Consider the following 15,795-nt stretch of genomic DNA (forward strand, 5'->3'; position numbering starts at 1 on the left):
ACAAACCGTGTATTTGTCTGCTTTCTGTTTAGTTCATAATTTCTCCTGCTTATTATTAATATAATTGTTTATATTATTTAAGTCAGCAGGTCATTTCCTGAAAATAACATATTAATTAAAGTTATATAACCTGAATCAGCTTTAGCTGTGTAGTTTTACTTTAAAGTTGTTTCTATTCAAAGGTTTCTAGGTAAACAAAAGTAGACAATAGGGCAAAGGTATAAGTCCAAGAATGTTACTGCAAATAAAATAAAACCCCAAAGATCATTAACCCTTCTTGTCATGTTTACCAGTAACATTTGCAGCACAACCAAACTGAATGATATTCCTATTATATTTTTTCTTGTAAGAACCTACATTTTGTAACTTAGTTAACCAAGTTAAAACAAAGATTCAAGTCTTTCATGGGACACTCCAGCCATCATACCAACTTTAATACAAAGCTGTAATAATGGCTTAGTGACCCTTTTATCAACCCCCTTACAAAGGCATTGAGGCATTTTGCCCCCCCCCCATGTGTTTGCCTCCTTCTAGACGCTAAAGCTCCTTGGCCCACAGGAGATATCATTGGGCAAACAAACCTCCTCCCTGCCAAAGTGCATGCATGCAATTCTCACTGCCAGTCAACTCCACCGCCGGCTTCTGTGAGTGTTTCAGTCCCGCCATACTGTGGATGCATCTTCTCTTAAAGGTAAGTATTTTTCCCGAACAGGCAGGGCTGTATAGGACACCAACATATCCCTTTAATTTCAACTTTTACAGTCCACATCTACAATCCTAAACAAGAATCCAAGTGAAGACAGTATGTGAATACTGCTATTAACTCAAGCAGCAAGTTGAAAGAACACTGTGCAGTTCCTCTGCAAATACATTTTAAATATGGGGACTGGTTCTTGGGTGTAAAGAAGAAAGAAGAGTGGCAAGTTCTTCTTCACTTGTAGAGAAAAAGTGTTCTGTGTGGGGTAAGCAGGGAAGGTGGTTGGTTTTGATCTAGTCTTTGAAGCAGATGGAATTTGGGCATTCAGAGGAGATTGTAATCTGAGTGTGGAGGGAGAAAGAAGTTAGAAGATGAAAAAAAATTGATTGTGGGTTGGAAAAAAAAGGAGGAAATGAGAGTGGAGAAGTAGAGTTGTAGCATACACTGTTTCTTTCATTACGTTTTTGTGTGTTTTTTTGGAATAACAGAATAGATACCAAAAATATGCTTTAAAAGCTCTTTTAGTAAAAAGTTTCTTTGTTTTTCAGTTTCTTTAGTAAACTAGTTTTTAAAACCCACCTGCATTTTGGCAAAAATTTTTTAGATTAGCTCACGAGCAGCACCCCTTTTTATCAGGAACTTTTTATAAAAGTACAATAAGGCTTAATGGCAGCTCACAGGCAGGGTTCTCAACTCCTGTTGTGTCTGTTTATGTTACTCTACAGGTGTATCTGTTATGTGTGTGAGAGGTTTTGGTTATATGAATTGGCCAAAGCATAATTAAGCTCACCCGCCACGTCAAGGCACACTCTCAATAGGGTGAGAACCTACTCTCACCTCCTACATAGTGGGCACACAAAGCAGTTTATACTGCTACCAAAACCCACACTCTGCCCTGCACTCACACCCTGCCCTGCACCCCCACCCCCACTCTGCCTTTCATCGCCACCCCTGCACCCACACTCTGCCTTCCACCCCCACCCCGCCCTGCACCCAGTCTCCCACCAAGCCCTGCAACTTTCAAGAAGTTGAAAACTTTATTCGAACTGCAGACCATCACCCTTTTCTTAATTGAAGCGCGTCACGTAGCTCAAAGAAGGCGGAGACTGCAGAGCGCGTAGCACAAGCGGGGAACGCTCGTGGAGGAGGTAAAACGAATCGATCACTCGATTAATCGATAACGGAAATTGTCGACAACGATTTCCGTTATCGATTATTATCGATTTTATCGATTCGTTGTTTCAGCCCTACATAGAACTGATTAAATTATTACACCTCTGTCACAAAATCGAGTTGTTCAGCAGTCTAGTAACAGTCATGACATGTTTTTGCTATGGCTGTTTTTAAGATGATTATTAACATCTGTGAACCCTAGGTGAGAAAGCAAAGACAGAACCCAATGTCTAAGCATGTCTAAAAATTGCCCCAGGCCTACAATTTCACCAAGCAACATGCCCCACCAGCTTTGCCCCCAAACATTTAACTTATTATTATTATTATCTTTTATTTATATAGCGCCAACACTTTACGCAGCGCTTAATACAATACATAAATTCAAGGGGTATGACAAGACAAGAATTGACAGACTAAGACAAACCGATACATTTGGTGGAGAGAGCCCTGCTCGCAAGCTTACAATCTAGAGGGAAATGGGGTGACAAACATAAGGCAGAGAGAAAGGTGAGAGGTAGTGTGGGGTTTTATCAGTGACAGGGAAGTTCTAGCAGCTAAGATGGTGCGGCTTCTCTGAAGAAGTGGGTTCTGAGAAGTTTCTTGAATGTCGGGAGGGAGGGTGAAAGCTGAAGGTTCCTTGGGAGTAGATTCCAGAGATATGGGGCAGCTCGAGTGAAATCTTGTAGACGGGAAAAGGAAGAGGTGAGGAGGAGAGCCTTAGCCCATGGGAGGAACGTAGGGGTTGAGTAGGAGAGTATTTGCTAATGAGGTCAGAAATGTATGGAGGAGCAGTATTATGGATGGCCTTGTATATCAGTACCAGGATCTTAAATTTAATTCTAAAGGTAATTTGGAGCCAGTGGAAGGTTTCACAGAGGGGGGGGAAGCAGAAGAGGAGCGACGTGCAAGGAAGATGAGCCTAGCAGCGGCATTTAGGACAGACTGTAGAGGAGAGATTCGAGACAGTGGAGTGCCAACCAGAAGAGTGTTGCAGTAGTCAAGACGGGAAATGATAAGTGAATGAACCAGAGTTTTCGTTTGTCCCTAAACAGCTTGGCTGTGCCATCTTTGCCACCAAACAGCTTGCCTGTGCCGTCTTGGTCCCCAAACAGCCTGTCTTTGCCATTTTTGTCACCAAACAGCTTGTCAGTGTCCCCGAACGGTGGTGTATTTAGGGGAGGGTGGGTCTGCCCTGGGTGCCACTCATCGGGGTGTGCCACACTACCACACAGAGGCCCCAAGTGTCCCAGAAGTTCCCTCTCACAATGTCTGTCTACCACCTTCACATCCCTGTCTCCTTTCCCACAGTTCAGCCTTGTCTCTTGCCTCTACTTCTTCTGTCTTCTTTATTCTTCCACTTTTGCACGGGATCAGTTCTGTTGACCATTCTTCCCGGAGTACTTCTGCAAAAAAACAACAACAAAAAAACAGAAGAAGAAGCGAGAGAAAAAGAGCAGCTGTAGGAAAGGAGCAACAACAGTGCAGCCATGAAGAAGTAGACCACCCCCACACTCTACCTTCCTCACACTCTGGACAGCCGCTACAGTCCCCGGAATAAGGTAGTACTCCAGAATCTCTTGACAAACCATCAGAGTTACAACACGACAAGGAATCAGATGCAAAACGACTAATGGTTAGTGGGGGAAAACACAAGGTTTTTATACACAAAAGACAAACCAGTCATGGGTAAACAGACAAGATATGTATCGATCCGGTTATCATTACCTACAGCCATTGAAGGTTACAGGTGAGTGTCCCTTCAAAGTGGTCAACAGATTTAAACCTGGACAGGTGGGAACATGGGAATGATCAGGAAGGTGCCTAGTGTTTTGATTAGGGGACATGCAAGTGGTCACGTAGGCACCAAGGGGCTCACAGGAGTGTGGGTAACGGTCACTGGATGTGGGCATAACTATAATCAACTATACAAATACAAGGTAATTTACACATAAAACCATATTAATAACCTGAACAATACACCAAAAAATAATAATAGAGAAATAACAACAATAATAATTTATGAACAGGATTGTGTCCTGTTACAATATACACCACGTCAATAGAGAAGCAAAAAAGTACAGGGACCGATTACTGGTAACCTACGGTATGCATTGTTTTAAATAACTCAACATTGTTAAAGAAGACATGACATCGTCCCGGATTAGATAAATCCATGATTTGCACTGAGAGTAAAAACCAGTAATTATGCCAGGACATGACAAATCCCATTAATCTGTTAGCTATGGCTCTAAAGGCAAAAAACTATTCCAATCGTACCTGTGCAATCCCCATATCAGGACTGTCCCAACTGTCCTTACATTATGTAGGTGGAACGCTCAGTTTACACACTTCTAATCCTATGCTGTACTTTAAAGGCTGTGTCTAAAACAGAGGCCATAGGCAAGCGAGAAAGCCCATTGGTAAGGAACATGGGAGGCCTGGCACCATCTGGCACATTGGCGGATAAAGCCAAGTGGCCCCCAGCCCCTTCCCCCCTCCTGGGGACTATATACAGTAACACAATCTAACACAAGCTGATACACTCTAATACACTTCCACATTCACAGTCACTGTAACATACACTCACACTCGCATTAAACCATTCTCACACCATCATCACACCTTCACAGCCTTACCTTGTCTGTAGCCTTTCCTTACAGCATTTCACGCTGTGTGCGAGTAGCTGCCATATTACAGTGGGGTCACGTATGGTGCTCCCTCCTCTGTGAGTGGACCAACATCACCTGGCCCTGTTTAAAGAATTTTGGACGCACCTTGAGTTTTTGTGTACATGTACATTCTGAGACATGCCCATATTGACATTTGTGTATTTTATTTAGCTAAATGTCAATATAAACATCCACAACATTCATTTTATTGACTACAATAAATAGGGGTTTCATTCAATTTATTCAATAAAACTGGCCTACTGAATGTGTGAAAAAATGTAAATTAAAATGTGCAAAATATATCTTTTCCCAGCAGATGTGAAGGATAATAACTATTTTACCAGAAGGTTTCTTATTGGTATACAGCTGCTGGTGTCTGCACACCCGGAGTCCCGTGCGCCTACAGGAGATTATGGGCACACCTGCTGATTATATTACCTTTTGCAGCACATATACCTGTTTTTTACATTTATGAAAACGTGCGCATACATACTGTAAAAATAATGTATAGTACATACGGATAGGTATAGAGCGCTAACCTTGTCAGGTTGCCCGCTCACACCTTTCCCGCCCTCTGCTCGCGAACCAATCAGCACACTCCGCCTCCTCGTCTTCGCACCGCCTCCACCCGCTAGCGTCCTGGTGCGGTGACGTCATGAGCGTGCTGCTTCCCAACATGGCCGACTTCGATACCATCTATGAGCTGGATGAGGAAGAGGAGGATGAAGGCGAAGAGCGTGAGACAGGACACGGCCGGGTGGTGGACGAGGAGTACGTACTGAGATACGCTCCGGATCCGGTGGCTGTACGGGGAGCCGGGCATATTACCGTGTAAGAGAGTGGGGGCAGGTTGTGAGGGGATGTAGGCCCTCTGTATGTACATATAGCAGTGTTACATGTATGTCGGCTCTTGTCCCAGAGACATGTCAGTCAGGTTAGACTGTTGTGTCGGCGGGTGCCGTGAATGTCTTATTGCCTGTGTAGTGTTTCTCTATGAAGGTGCCCGGTACGTGCTGGGAACGCATTGCCCCAGCCTGGTATACCATGCGCCCTGTATACACTGAGGCATGCCTCCTGAGGAAGGCTGTGATCTTCGCCCCTCTTTCCTCCCTAATGCCCCTGTCTTCTACCGGCTCGGTAAGCTCGCTGCATCAGGGGCAGCCCCGGGAGTCACAGCAAAGTGCATGTGAACAAAATACATCTTTACATAATAGCTACCAACTGAACACAGTCACACAAAAAGTCTGGGCAAAACCCTTCTGCTTAGCCACGCCGACTTTGGCCTCCTTAAATGTATGCTGACCTGTTAATGCTGTAAAAGTATGATGTATTAACTGGGGGAAAGCACAGTGTATCTACATTTTGTTTGTAATTTCTACATTATATCGCCCTGTATGAGTAATTCTCCCCAGCCTGCTTCTTGCAGACATGCATACTCTGAATACTTGTGCTTGATTAACAGGGGACTGTTGCCTTAATAGTGCGTACCGTAACTAGATTGATTTATTACAGTTACCCTGGCCTGAACGGGCCATCTGGCACACCGAGCATATGCCCCAAAACTCACCTGATTTGAGCCCATCTTATTACTCCAGCTTAGCGCTCCATGCGTGGCGTAGCTTGTTACTGAAGAAATGAAATGTCGTTTCTCACACGTCGCAGAAATACATGGAAGGAAATTCTAGAATCTGTGAAAAGTCGCTGCGGTTTTACCGCGTTGGAAGATTAGTCCTGCCCTTCTGTAACGTTGATCCAAAATATGGCTCCTATTGCCAGATGGATCAACCGAGCCTCATGTAATGCTTTCCGAACCAACACTGTACAAATCCTAGCTATTCTAGGACAGATGATCACTGGAGTGATGATGTCTTGTGTGGTATTTTATTTGCTTATTTTTGTTTGACTCCTTAGATTTGGCTTGAGCAACAAGTTTGATGCAGAATTCCCTACGGTGTTAACAGGAAAGGTAAGCTTCCTTGGAAATGAGGCAACGTAACGTGTTCATTCCTCAAGCAATCCCTCACACCCGAACTAATGGCCAGCTCTAAATCTAAAAGGGCCAAACTGTTGGCTGTAACTATACGTTAAGTATTGCCTGTTCTGTAATTTAACACAACAATGCAGGCGCGAATGAGAAATTAAAACTGGTGCATTTACTGAAACAAATTTCCTGCCACAGGCTCAGCAGCCTTCCACAGTGCTATGACTCCAATACCTACGTGCTCATGTATTCAGAACTAAATCATTTTGTTTGAGATATAATACCACACTATATATGTATTTGTGTGTGTGTGTATATATATATATATATATATATATATATATATATATATATATATGTATGTATATTTGTGTGTGTGTGTGTAAATATATAGTGACATTGTTTAAAAGCTGTAGCTGTACCTACTGCAATTTTACTGCCAATGCCCAGGTTGTGCTTTTTTATGTTGATTTGTGTAACCAAGTCTCCCCATTGTACACAAATCCTATAGAAATATGCCCTTCCCTTATTATTTTTATTTATATAGCATGAAGAGTTCACATGGCGCTTCTAACTATACATCTGTTCACCGAGTATGGCAAAACTAGAACTGACAGACAACCGCGCGCCGTAAAGATGGCCATGCCTGCACGCTTACTGAAGGATCTTACATTAGGACTCATTAGATATAACAATATACAAACATGGCTGCCAGTAATCATAAGTGTGATCTCTGTTGGCCATTGGACTGCGAAGGTAAACAAAAATGTTGTGGATGTCTTAAAAGTGTAAGCATTTGTAGGGCACGTTGCTGAATGACACTGTGTGGATGTAAAATGTTAAAAGGCTGTGGCTTCTGGTACTTCTGGTTTGAGGGAGGAATGTGTTTTTAACAATACTTGGAAACTCATTTGGAAAGGTTGCGTATGATTGTATGGTCCAAGGCATGGACTGGCTCCAGGTGACAAGAAGATGATTTACTGAAGCTTAAGGGAAGACAGCACACTTTCCTGCCCAAATGCTTTCCGCAGTAAGGAATCCTACGGACAGATAAGACGGCCAGTTCAGGGGTGTGAGCCATAAATCGTGCCCTTGGTATTGTCAGCAGGTGATGGATAGGGTCACAATAGTTTTTTTTCATCTGAGCAGGCCATATCCAGCCTGCTGGGATTTGCCTAGTTTTTCTCTGTTTGCCTCCCTTCGTGCATCCTGTCGTAAAATATTATGACCCTTTTTAACAATGTTTGAAAGGAGTAGAGGTGAAAAGAAGATGCCCAAAGGAAATAATGTCTGTACAACGTGAACAATACAACAAGAAGCAAAGCTGTTATCTTTTCTTTTGAACAGAGACAAAACCAGTGCAAAAGTGACCCGGTAAACACCCCAATCCCAAAACTTCTGAATACCTTTCTCATGTGGACAATGCTGCAGGCTTGAGCTGGCCCTGGATGGTGCTCTTTTATACTAATATCTCTGGGCACTTCCATTCCTGGCTTCTAGAAAGATAAGCTCAGCGCCCTAATTGCCTGTACATCTGTCCCATTCGTATTTCTATGTTACCGTTTGTTTTGAGTGTAATATCATTTATAGCAAAATCACTAAAACCGTCTCATGCAAGGAAACCAGGACATAGAGAAGATTTTTTTCTTCCTTTAGTCGTATGACCTTGAGTGGACTGTGCGCTTCCCTCTGCACCAGACCATCTGTGATCATATCTGCGTCTTCCTTTTTGGAGCAAATAGATCAGTGGACTGTTGTGTTGCATTTGGCCAATATATAATGGGAAATTCAGACCTAAACAGCAATATCTCTGAAGTTGCATTGTGTGCAGTATAATATCACCTCCCGTATGTACATATTTACATTAGTTGATCCCTGGTGCTTAGTCCGGGCCGCGTGTAGAGCTCTACTCGATTCGCGTACACAACTTCCGCTGCAGCCGGGAGGAGGTGCGGTTAGGAGCGGGGGTTGTCTGCGTCCATCGTGCAGACCTTCCCCGGCTGTCAGAGATCAGAGTTCCCCGTGGGACTCAGAAGCTCCGGTAAGTTTGTAGGAGGGAGGGAGTGTTAAATGGGGGGGATAAGGCATTTCTGGAGGTAGAGTGCTCTGTGAAATGCCTTTTAACCCCCTTAATGCCACTCTGCCTCCAGAAATGCCTTTTAACCCTCTATACGCCACTCTGCCTCCTGAAATGCCTTATGCCACTCTGCCCCATAATATGCATTTTAACCCCCTAAATGCCAGAGTGGCATATAGGGGTATAAGGCAATTCTGGAGGCAGAGTGGCACATAGGGGGTCAAAAAGCATATCATGGAGCACAGTGGCATTTAGAGTGTTAAAAGGCATATCATGGGGCACAATGGCATATAGGGGGTATAAGGCATTTCTGTGGCAGAGTGGGAAGCCAGGGGGCAGGTGTGCATAACTGGGGGGGGTAGGTAAAAAAAAATATTTTTTTCTCAATCATAGCTTTTATTAAAAAAAAAAATTGTTCACATAGTTTACATGAATTAACATTTACTGGTAAAAGTTTTTTCCTATAGGGTTGTCTTCAGGCTTTTTCTTTTTTTTTCCTAAATTAATATTCAGATTTTGGGGGGTCGTCTTATAATCAAGCAAATACGGTGACCCTTTATTGAAGTTGTGTGCTTTGAGTCTCCTTGTGACACAATATTTAAAAAGAAAAGCAAAACAAAAAACCCCATATTTGACATGTTCCTGCTGAGAGGGCAGCTGATGGTGCTCTGTAAATAGTTTTGTTTTTTCTCCTGATGTCCTGATGTTCAGGTGCTCTTCTGAATAAAGTAGCTCCTCCCTCACCAGAAAATCGGGGACCTCTAGGGGACCCGTTTCCACCGTGGCGTTTTCAGTGTCAATCCAAAAATCTCATATGCTGTGTCATGATAGTGTCCACCATGCATACAAAAGTACACAGCTGTTAAGCACACTTGGCACCTTGTGGACCCTTCTTAGCACTTTATTTTACGTATCACGTTACAACCTTTAGGCTGGTGTCATCAAAATTAATGTTGACTGCCCCCTAGCCTAAAAGGCTGGGGCTAGTAATACGTAAAATAAAGCGTTAAGAAGGGTCCGCAAAATGCCTGGTTCTCTCAGCAGCTGTGTCAAAAAAACATGGTGATGTGCTAACCCCACAATAAGCCTTAAGGTGACACGCGCCCTGCCCGTGACCAGGGGGCGTCAGACGAACCTTGGGGCTTCAAACCTATCCCTGTCTGAAGGCCAGAAGACCTTTCCCTCTCTCACAGATACTCTATCTTAGCCAGAAGGCCTAGAAGCGGTAATATGTTGCCCTATATGAGAACATGATTTTTTTTTTTTTTTATTATACAGGTTGCACCCGAAGAGTTTAAGATCAGCATTGGACGTGTCAATGCCTGTTTGAGGAAGAATCTCCCGTTAAATGTGAAATGGCTGCTGTGTGGCTGTATCTGCTGCTGTTGTACTCTGGGCTGCAGTTTGTGGCCTGTAATATGCCTAAACAAAAGGGTAGGTACAGATTGTATTGTTCTACAGATATTCATTCATTCACTTACCATTATAACTTGGTCTTGCCACTTGTCATTGAACAGTATTTAATACGGTTTATCATTTCTTAATGTTTTATTAATGAGGTTTCCTTTAACATTTTTTGTTTAATTTTATTTTGGGTGCAATATTAATAACTTATTAAAAGGTGGGGATATGCTTACCATCTATAAGCAACTAAAACCCCTTCTCAGAAAATCAACATCTTTCCTGCGACTCTAGGGTATCTTGTTAGTTGTAATATACTGTATTGTAATGTATTTGACATTTCCCTGTTGGCACATTCAAACATTTTAGACAAGAAGATCTATTCATAAATTGTTGGAATGGGAAAATAACAGATTGTATTATAAGGTAAGAGGAACAACCCTCACGTTATGTTACTGTATCACATCAAGATAAGAACATTGACTAACACCGCTACAATGACTGTGTTTCTAGCTTGGCTTACACTGGAAGCTGAGTAGAAGGAAATGTGAATCTAACAATATGATGGAATACGTAAGTATTTTGGGCAAACTTGCACATTTAGTTCTATTAATACTGGTAGGGGCACTTTTCCCCTTAGGAGGCCAAGCCATTATTTTTTAGTTTTTACTCAATTTGTATTTGGGTGATACTCCTATACATAGCTTGCTCTTTGTCGAGGGAAATATCCATTTGGTTTTTTTGCCCAGCTTTTTATAGATGCCTAGGCTTATCAAAACCACACAAAAACATGCAAACCGACTACTTTCAGTGAGACTTTAGTAGAGGAAGGGTCCTGAAAGTGTCCTCACGTGTGGGATAGTTGGCTCCTGGATTCATTTTGCCACCATGTATCCTGTGTGTGGTTGTTACTGACATAGTTACAAAATAAAAGTCCCTTATCACATTTTGCAAGCAACAATCGTACAGAAATTGGGAAAGCACCATATAGTTGTGGGTGTATTACAAATCCCATGAAGCACGGATGCTTGCTCAGTGGTATCTGACGTTCACGAAAAGATTTCTACCAATTATCGTAAAGCGCGTCGCTCACAACTACTAAAGAGACCATAATGCAGACTGCAAGGTCTTTAGGGTGGGTTTTTTTTCCATTAAAGTTTACTTAGATTATACTTTCAGTGTATTCTTAGAATGGATTCTGTGTGTGTGTATGTATGTGTGTGTGTGTGTGTGTGTATATATATATATATATATATAATATAATATAATATGCTAAACATTTATTATTTGCAAATGGGTATTTTTCTCTTGCAGGTCATACTAATAGAATTCTTACCTAAATATCCAATATTTCGACCAGATTGAAGACGACCCCTGACGCTATTTCGCTTTGTTTTATTTAATTTGTTTTGTTTTTTTTACCTCATTCCTACCCTTAGTGCCTTGAAAATGGTTATAGAAAGGAAGGAATTACTGTTACCGTGTTTTAAAAACACAATGGGTTCTTTTTGTATAACAGTATAGTACCCTGATGCTCTGGTATTTTATATTGTGTGTAAGAAACTTCAATTTGCACATTTCTTTTCATGTTGAATGAGGCTTCTCGGTTGCACTCATCATTTTAAACTTTTATTGCCAGGCACTCGAGCATGATCTGGTTAAATGCTCTTTCTACACTCGTTAATGTTGTTACAAATAGATTTCCATCGAAATCTAGCTTGTTGCCTTATTGCCCCTATGCTAGAATGGTTTCCTTTAGTTTACCATATGGCTTAAATCCATTCACACTTCAGAAATGTTTTTTTTTCTAAGATCCAAATGTTGGAGTAAAATGATTTTACAGTTTGCCAAAACATTGCTCTTTTTTACGACATTTGCAGGATCTGTGCTTATTTTTTGCTATCATACATTACAGCTGAGATGTATTTATTGTTAAACCAAACTGTAAATATTGCCTTTTTTTTTCTTTCCGAATTCCAAGTGTTCTGACTGTTTACAGAATGTAATATAGCTGTTACTCTGTTGCCAACAAATAGATGTGTATGTATACAGATTTTAAATGTACTTTCCAGGCATCTTATTGATTGTATGAATCGTAAGGCTCAGCTCAAGGCACGGCTTTGTGTTATTTTGTAATTCATTAGTAAAGCCATAACTACGAGGTGGAAAGGAGAGTCAGACTTGCAGTGTCTTGCAAATATAAGTAACGCGGCAGCAGCTGTCTTTCATATCTATTAGCTTTTAACGTCAGTGTGAGAACGCGAAGCATCCGTTTTCTTTCCCGTTACAAAAACTGATGGGGGGAAAATGCGGTTCTGATGCTAGCCAACTGCTGAGTGTACCAGATGTATGTGTTATTAAAGATATAGGGTCTACAAAAGGGGTGGCGGCGGGCTGGAATATATTTTAGTGTTTTCTCTAATACAGAAATGTTATGGTAAGTTCCTTTATGCCTTCATGTACTGCATACTGTGATCTATTTCTTAAATACCGCATATATATTTTGTTTGTAATTGTTCTGTTATTTTAATTGTACAATTTTCAGCAGATACAGAATGTTGCATGCGCTCTAATACATTGCTTCTACAATAATATATCAAACACTCCATTTTGTAGTTCCTGCCAATCCGTTGTAACCTAGTCATTGTCAGACGGCTGAGCACTGAATTGGTTAATGGACTCCATGCACATATGTGACTCTTGTAACAACCGGCTGTTACTCATATTCAGTCACGTATGGAAATAAAACGCTGCTTAAAGGGAGACCACCGGTGATATGCTGGTGCTCGACCATTATTATTTGTGTGTGTGTGTATGTATGTATGTGTGTGTGTGTGTGTGTGTATATATATATATATATATATATATATATATATATATATATATATATATATATATATATATATATATATATATATATATATATAGCCATCAAATTCCATAGCTCTGTACAATGGGTGGACAGGACACAAGTAGTATGTAACATAACAATATGACTTACAGAAACAACAGGTGAGGAGGGCCCTGCTCAAAGGAGCTTACAATCTAGACCAGTAAATGGGGCATAAGCATTATACGGACAGCCGCTGAAGTTGCACGGGGGGGGGGGGTGTTGGCTGTGAGTATGTAATGCCTCTGGTTATGTCCAATAATGGCTCATATATGACACAAGTGTAAAGTTTGCAACATGCAGGAAAGAAATTATCTGTCACATTTGCCAAAAGTATTATTTATAACGGTCTCATTTACCATCTGTGTTCTCACAAGAATGTGTTGGCTAGTGTTGAAATCATACCCTGGTGCTGGGTTTAGTACTAGTAAGGCGTACGCATAGACAGTTCCACTAGTGATGTATGTTCTTTTATTCACAAACCCATATGTTTTGGTGTCTGTATTGGGGTCCTAAGCCTTGCGTGCCCCTTTTCCTCCAGCATAGCTAAAAATACCAATAGTTGAGCAGCGGCTCCGCTGCTACATTAATAACCACACGCGGTGTTCTTTTCCTGTTCCGTAACTAAAGGATGAGGTTGTAGCAATCTATCGCCCCGTTATAACAAAACACGAAGTAAGAACTGGCTGCAGTCATTGAGTCTCTAGCTTTACGTTTGATTCTTTCTAGGGTGGTCAGCCGTAGCGACAGTGTGTGATCCACCGTTCCTCATCCCGTTTCTTTTGTGACTTGGCCGTTATAAGCGCATGGCTTTAATATTTTGAGTGCTGGACGGGCCCGCTACATTAAGCAGGCAACTATATTAGTTCTTTCCATGTTTAGGAGTTCATCGCTTTAAGTGCCACTTTCTGTATTCCTAAAGGAGGTGTGATTAATGGCATGTGTGTGTATATATAATAAAATCTAAAGCAATATTCTCTGTAAAACCTGCAAACATGTCTCACTCTGACAACTGTATGAATGTAACGGCACATACCTAGTGAATGGTGTTCCAGCTTACGTTTTGCCAATTTTATAAATGCCTTTTTCTGCTTTGATTTCACATTGTGTGCAATTGAACCATAGATACATGTGAAATATATATATATGAGACGAGTGTAACACTTTAGATTATTTAGGGGAGGCAGTAACGCAGCCGGCTCCGTGGTCATTTAAAATCCAGCTATAATAATGCAGCCATGCATTGTGATATAAAGAATGGTCTCTTTCAATTGTTTATATATTTAGATACTAGAAAATAGCCACATCAGTACGGATTCCTTCTTAATTTATGTGTTAAATATGTAGTAATGTCTTTTTATGGCTTATTTGTTTACATGATTTTCTCATAGTTCTTTGTTTCTGAAGTAAAACATTTTATATGCTGCTACTTCCGGTATCACGGAGAGTTGGGGTTTTTGATGTCCTGCTTGGCTATGCTGATTTCTAACGGGAAAACCTTCGTGACTTCTGTTCATAACTAAAAGTGAACCGTGACGCAGGACACAAAATGATTCCCTATAAAGTCATGTGCCTGTTTAAGGAGAAAAGTAGACATTACTCAAATATTGATTTCTAAAAATTAAGCAGGGACCTTAACTATTAGAAGAAGCACAAGCTTGGCTTTGGCAATTTCTTCCCCGTTTTTGACGCTGTCATGTTCCACTGAAATAGATAAGCACTGTGGACCAGGGCCGGCGGTATATCTATAGTTATTAAATGACAATCTCTTAGCACTTTGTCTTGCCAATGTACTATGCTGTGCCACCAAACCAGATGATGCAGTAGAGACATAAGCAATTCATAACGGACACCTTATTGTGGCACACTACTGCTCCAACTATTCGACCTGTGGGTACAAACATAGAGGTTCACGGCAGATAAGAACCATTTGGGTCTGTCTAGTCTGCCCGTAACTTATGCTGCATTAACTGCTGGCAATCAACTGTACGAATACTGAACCTGGTGTCACACTTGTGCTTTCTACTAAGCTTTCTCTTCTGTCTTGTCCTCTAGTTTTGAGTTTTTCCTCCTCCAGATGTAGTTTTCCTAACAGGTAAGGAAGGTTAATGTTGAAGAGTTGTCCAGAGATGGGTAGAGAATATTGATGTTGGTGAGCGTGCATACGAATTTCTGCGTAACCGATGGACCTTGGGAGTTTATACACACACTTGTTGAAATCTGTTATTACGAGGAGTGACAATTCTGCATAAAATGGAACAACGTAAATTTAAAGCCAGGATCTACACCACGGGCAGGATGAGTGCACATTGTGCTGGACTCTCGCTTCTGGAAATTAAATCTCACGCCACCTGCCCATGAAACCTAATGTAGTTTGCAAGCTGCAGTGTACTGTGCATGTCTGCTGCCGGGGGTGGGATAAGTAAATAGACTGAACATATAGCTGTGCCAAATACATACAGGAAAAAAAAAACAGTACCTGGTCTAACAACAATTCAAATAAAGCTGAGAACTATTGGAAAAACGTGTGCATTTGTTTTATTTACAATAACTGATTGGCCTTTGGAAACTGGTGCAGCGTAGGCTGGGAATATGATGGTACCCGACCCATGAGGATTCATGTCAAAAGTGACAAGTGAGGGGTAAGTATACGTTTATTAGTGGTTTAGTTCGATGGACACCGATAAATTGTGTTAATGGAACACCTGCAAAGGTCCGTGTTTCCGAGGTGTAACTACAAAACATTGACTGGAGAGCGTGGAAAGCTACCTGTATTTAGATGCATCAGATTTGTTTCTTTATCTAGTTTACCCGCCCAAAGGAACTGCATAATAAACCTGTAGCAGAAATAATGAAATGGCCAGTATAATGTCTAACAGTCTCACAATTTTTTTTTTTCTTTAATAT

The 15,795-nt window shown here is 41.3% G+C and overlaps 1 protein-coding gene across 2 annotated transcripts; it reads left to right on the top strand.

Moving 5' to 3' along the window:
• The first annotated feature begins 5,194 nt into the window (after positions 1 to 5,194).
• LOC149287492 (cysteine-rich hydrophobic domain-containing protein 2-like) lies at positions 5,195 to 11,363 on the top strand. Of its 2 annotated transcripts, XM_089492808.1 has the most exons (6): positions 5,195 to 5,370; positions 6,451 to 6,505; positions 9,876 to 10,031; positions 10,368 to 10,424; positions 10,512 to 10,571; positions 11,313 to 11,363. In XM_089492808.1, exons 1-6 carry the CDS (start codon positions 5,195 to 5,197, stop codon positions 11,361 to 11,363), a joined length of 555 nt encoding a protein of 184 aa, XP_089348934.1. The 2 variants fall into 2 exon arrangements, with proteins under 2 accessions (XP_089348934.1, XP_089348935.1); XM_089492809.1 differs by lacking the exon at positions 10,512 to 10,571.
• Positions 11,364 to 15,795: the final 4,432 nt, after the last annotated feature.

The sequence above is a fragment of the Sceloporus occidentalis genome, unplaced genomic scaffold (genome assembly GCF_023333645.1).
Source record: "Sceloporus occidentalis isolate IW3139 unplaced genomic scaffold, rSceOcc1.0.p SCAF_60, whole genome shotgun sequence".
In the NCBI taxonomy this organism is placed as follows: Eukaryota; Metazoa; Chordata; class Lepidosauria; order Squamata; family Phrynosomatidae; genus Sceloporus; species Sceloporus occidentalis.